Source organism: Camellia sinensis, chromosome 3, assembly GCF_055761805.1.
Source record: "Camellia sinensis isolate YWXY chromosome 3, ASM5576180v1, whole genome shotgun sequence".
Taxonomy (NCBI): domain Eukaryota; kingdom Viridiplantae; phylum Streptophyta; class Magnoliopsida; order Ericales; family Theaceae; genus Camellia; species Camellia sinensis.
Window position 1 is genome coordinate 215673025 of NC_138963.1, and position 5224 is coordinate 215678248.

At 37.1% G+C, this 5224-nt stretch overlaps 1 protein-coding gene across 1 annotated transcript; it reads right to left on the reverse strand.

Annotated features, from left to right (window-relative positions):
• Window positions 1-229: 229 nt before the first annotated feature.
• Window positions 230-2506, reverse strand: LOC145822223 (uncharacterized). Its single transcript, XM_082918833.1, has 4 exons — window positions 1537-2506; window positions 1295-1453; window positions 604-784; window positions 230-473 (listed from the first exon to the last, which is right to left on the reverse strand). The coding sequence occupies exons 1-4, from the start codon at window positions 2504-2506 to the stop codon at window positions 230-232; spliced, it is 1554 nt and encodes a 517-aa protein (XP_082774959.1).
• Between the last annotated feature and the right edge of the window lie 2718 nt (window positions 2507-5224).

Here is a 5224-nt window from a genome sequence, read left to right on the forward strand (position 1 = left end):
ACAGGATTATGACTTTGGGGGGGCCAAAGTAAGTTTAACCTTTAACCAATAAAATTTAAAGTTCAATACTAATTTCTACAAACATGAAAAAAATCAATAATGTTACGATAAAATATTGAACTATATATTCCTTGTCAACATAATTGAGTACCAAAAGATGATCATACAATTGAGAATATTTTTTTGCCCATATTTACTTACAAAAAGTAGTAACTATTTCTACATGCATTTATTTACTAAAATTTGGCATCTTTAATTGAGCTCGACGCTCTTTCATAATATCAAAAGCATGAATGGTAGAGTTTACATCAAACCCTCGAGCAATGTCTTTTTCAATGTACGTAATCAAGTAACTAGCCAGAAAACCATCTTCCATCATATTGTGCAATTTAGACTGAACGAGTTTCATAGTTGAAAATGCACGTTCCGATGTAGCAATTGAAACAGGTAAAGTCAAAACAAGACGGATCAATCTATCAATAAGACGATAACTTGTTGACTTTTTTTGTTTTTGCCAGCACTTGACACAACTCAGAAATGGTTGACAGCTTCTGAAACTCGGGAAGTATGAAAATATCAAGCATATAGTTTTCCAACTAATACTTCAAATGCAATTTTTCTTGCTCAGTGAAATCCATAGGATAAAATTTATTTGCAAGATTGCAAATATCCTCAATTTTGAATGATCTATAACCATCCCTCGGATCCAAAGCTGAGCTAAAAACAAGCAATTCCATTACACCTTCCTTAAACCTATTGTTTAATTCTTGTAACTGAGAATCAACTGTAACCATGAAAATATCAACTCGAAAATGATGTTTCACAGTGAACTGATCTCTTTCAGAACGAGACCTACCTTAGCCTCCTTTATAAGGACAGCTCATATTTGGAATCTGTATACCATGATCATTAGAAAATAATTTAATTTTCTCCAACAATGGAACTCATCTATCTTCTCTAAATTTTTAAATAAGTATCTTCGTTGTAGACACCAAATGCATTGCATTTAATATATCTTGAGATTTACTTTGCAAAGCTTGGCAAAGATCATCAGTAATCTCCATGATATCCCTCATAAGATGTAAGATGAAGACAAACTCAAAAGATGTAATGGAATCAAAAACTCCATCTGCCTCAGCTCATTGATTCGATTTGCTTCCATCATTAATTATGTTTCTTAGGACTGCACAAGTAGCACTAAACATGTTTATCAAACTACAAATGGAACTAAAATAAGAACCCCATCGAGTATCTCCAGCCCGTTTCAATGTTTCAATTTGATTTTTTCCTTTACCAGTCTCGAATTCATCATCAATGGCAAGCTTTGCAGCAATATTTGTAGCATGAGTAGCTCTTAATTGATCATGTCTTTTGCAAGATGAGCCGACTATATTAATTGCTCGAGTCAAGTAAGAGAAAAATTGATTGATAGATATAACTTGTTTAGATGCTCCTACCAAAGCCAATTGGAGCCGATGAGCAAAGCAATGAACATAATATGTGAATGAACACTCAGCACAAAATAGAGCCTGCAACCATCATATCCCTGACCACGAATATTTTGCACACTAAGGTTATGACGAGAAAGGACAATACAAATTTCTTCTTTCAAAGTTGCGGACGTGGTATCTAACACATGAACTATGTTAAAGAAGCGTTCTTTTATAAAACCATATTTATCAACAAATCTCAAAATAATTGCCATTTGCTCTCTTTTTGATTCATCTTCAAATTCATTAACTAGAATGCAAAAATTCCCATCATTAATCTCCTCACGAATGAATTTTTGTATCTTATCAGAGAAAATACTAAGAATCTGCTTTTGAATCCCATGGGAATGATAGGAAGCATTTTGAGGAGCATTTTCCAAAACCACTGCTGCCACATCCTCATTATAAGAAGCCAAGAGCTTTATTAAATCAATAACATTCCCTCGGCTGTTAAATTCGTGGCGTTCATCACGACCTCTAAAAGCACAGGCTTGGAATGTTAACCATTTAATCACATTTATCAAAGTCTCCAATCGCAAACGATTTCTAGCAATTTGTATAGAAGTTTGTTTTTCAATAATTGCCTTAATATGTTGCGCTTGATTTGTTGAATCACAATAACATTTGACGGCAACTCTATGTGATGAGTTAGGATCCTTGCCCATATGCGATAATAGAGGACAATTCTTCTCTTCATTAACTTTCTTCCAAGAAGAAAATCCCTCGATCGTAAAAGCACTAGATCCAGGGCGTCTAGCTGGCTTAGTAAAAAGAAAACATGGAAGGCAAAACGCACGATTTTTTGTTGGAGAGTATTCCAACCAATTCGGAAATAACTTATACCAAGAATCTACAAAACGACGTCCATTCTTATCAGTTTCAAAAGGTTGATTGTTCGGAGCCTTAGGTTGATATGGCCTAGATTTGATATAAGCACGTCTGATCTCATCACATTCAGATACCGGGTAATCCCATTTTTGTTGACGCAACCCCAGATCCCTCACCAAAGAAGACATATCAACTTTTTTAGATTCGACTCTTGGAAGTTTAGAATGACGTTGTTCTAGAGGAGTTGAAGTTTCAACATTATTGGTGGAACTTTGAATGATATTTTCAGAACCACTTTTCTTAAAGAATAAATCAATTTTTTTTGTTTGCCGTGACTAACTTAACTTTCAATAATTATCATTCAACAACCTGAAAGTAATTAATTTAAGAATAATAATTATTATTATTGCACTATATTTTTAATGTAAATAGACTCTAAAAAAAACTTTCAGATAGCACAATCCTATCCTATTCCTAAAAGTCATAAAATATATGGCAGCACAAAATAACATTTAGATTTTTATCCAAATTCTTAGAGGAAATCAACAAATCATAACCTAAAAGTCTATTCAATTATCAAGAAATCACACAATACCTACCAATTACAATAAATCATAGTATTAAAAAAAAATCACAATATTTTGTTAATAATTGTACCAGTAACAATTATCAGATTTTCATCGCACCAATAACAAATTAAAAGAAAAATAATCACATTATTCAGTCTAAAATCACAATCAATCATAATATTCAGTCTAAAAGCAGAATAATCACATCACATTGAAGCTGAAGGGATATCAGATAACTTACCAGTGAAAGTCCACGGTTCCACCGTTTGCGCCGACAGCTCTAACGAAGCCTCCACCGGACCACCGACAAACAGTCCGACAACAAAACTTCTTCGTTTCTTCCCTCGTCTCTTTGCTCCTCCCTCTTTCGCAGCAAGTCTCTCAGATCAGTTCTTTTCTTTTCCTTTTTTTTTAATCTTAGCGCTTTGTTTAAAGTTTCTCCAGCAAGCCTTATAGTTTATATATTTGTAAAAGTTTCATATTTTACACTTTGACCCACTAAAGTTTCTAAAATTTTCTTTCATCTTGACCTAATTTAAAAAATACATATACATAAAATTTAAAATAGATTATTATATATGTTAACCAATTCAAAAAAAAAAAAAATTCGAATAGTTTAAAAAATTAGGGGGGCTACTCTATATAATTTTGAAATTATCTAAAAAAAATTTGGGGGTGTGAACTCCTATAATTTTAAATTATTTTAAAATTTCTAGAATAATATATGATATTTTTCAAATTTTTGGGGGTGCGGCTACCTCCCCAACCCCCATAGATCCATCCTTGCCTACGGGTATCCCACCACCCAGAGCCACTGCCCATGTTGAGAATCAGGGAAGTCCAGCAGAGCCGATCCCACCACAAGCCTCCAAAGCACCTGTGTATCAAATTGAGGCTCCATTTGGGTTTGAGGTTGACTCGCCTGTGCTTAAGCTGGAGAAGCTATTCAAGAGAGCACAGGGTGTTAACTCCATCCCTGATATAGAAGACAGGTATACCGACTTTGCAGTGACATTGCCAGATCGGTTCAAAATACCGCACATCGATAGATTTGACGGCTCCGGAGACCCCATGGTTCATTTTCGGCTATTTTTAGACATCCTGCAGCTGATGGGCCTGACCAGATTGCAGAAGCTCTCTCTTTTTGGCCGGACCATCTTGGGAATAGTAGCTATATGGTACACGAGGCTAGAGGATTCTGTGAAGCAGAGTTGGGAGGAAATGGCCGAGTCCTTTGTTGCACAGTACTCGTACAATACACAAATCGAGATCACAACTCGTGATCTTGAGGCAACGCGCCAGAAGCCAAATGAGGGCTTCTCGGAATTCAATGAGGTGGAGGGCCAAAGCTTCAATGATGACCACATGACCTTCTGAGAAAGACCAGATAAGGATGGTAGTTTACAATCTGCATGGGAAGTTGCTTTAGAAAATGATCATCCTACCTCTGTTCACATTCATCGAGCTCCATGAGATGGAGGTTCATATTGAAGACGCCATGAAATAAGGGATAATTACTGATGAGAAAGAGCAGGCCAAGAGGCGTTTTGTGCACAATTCCAGTGCAACCACTAGTGGTAGCACAGCTGCACGACCGTCAGATGTGAGCGTTGTCACCACCACAACCAAGACCGCTAATCCTTTTGCCAATACAGCTCCACAAACTTCAAACAACCCTGCCCGATCCCAGAGGACCTTTACCCAACTCTACATGCCTTTATCTTAAGCCATGACGGTGTTGATCAAAAAGGGGCACCTCAAGTCATTAGAGCCTCGCCTACTACCCGATCCTCTCCCACCTAAACACAACCTAGCCAAGTACTATGTTTTTTTTCACCATAGCACGGTCATGACACTGACCAATGCTTTAGGCTGCGTCATGAGATTCAAGACCTCATTGACAATAAGGTGATTGCACTACCCCAAAAAGCAAATGTAACTACCAACCCTCTCCGAACTCACAATCAAGTTCCCCCACCTCACAATCTAAACCTAATCCATACACTGGCCATCCCCTATGACCACAGTGTATATATTACCCATTCCCACCTACCCATACCAACAATGTTCATTCCTGAAAGCACAGATTTGTGCATGATGAACACTTCCACACTTTAACTTAAACCTGTGGTGGTGACAATTGAAGAAGAAGGGAGGCTATCCTTAGAGGAGAGTACGAGTTTGTTGCCTGAGTGCTCTGAGAACTTGTTTGAGGGGGTGTACGATCCAAGCTGCTACATTGTGCCGATTGATCAAGTCAAGCCATAAGTGGTATTACCAACTATAGTGGAGGTCAATGTGGCTAAGGATGATGGCCCGAGTCAAGGGTTAGATGAT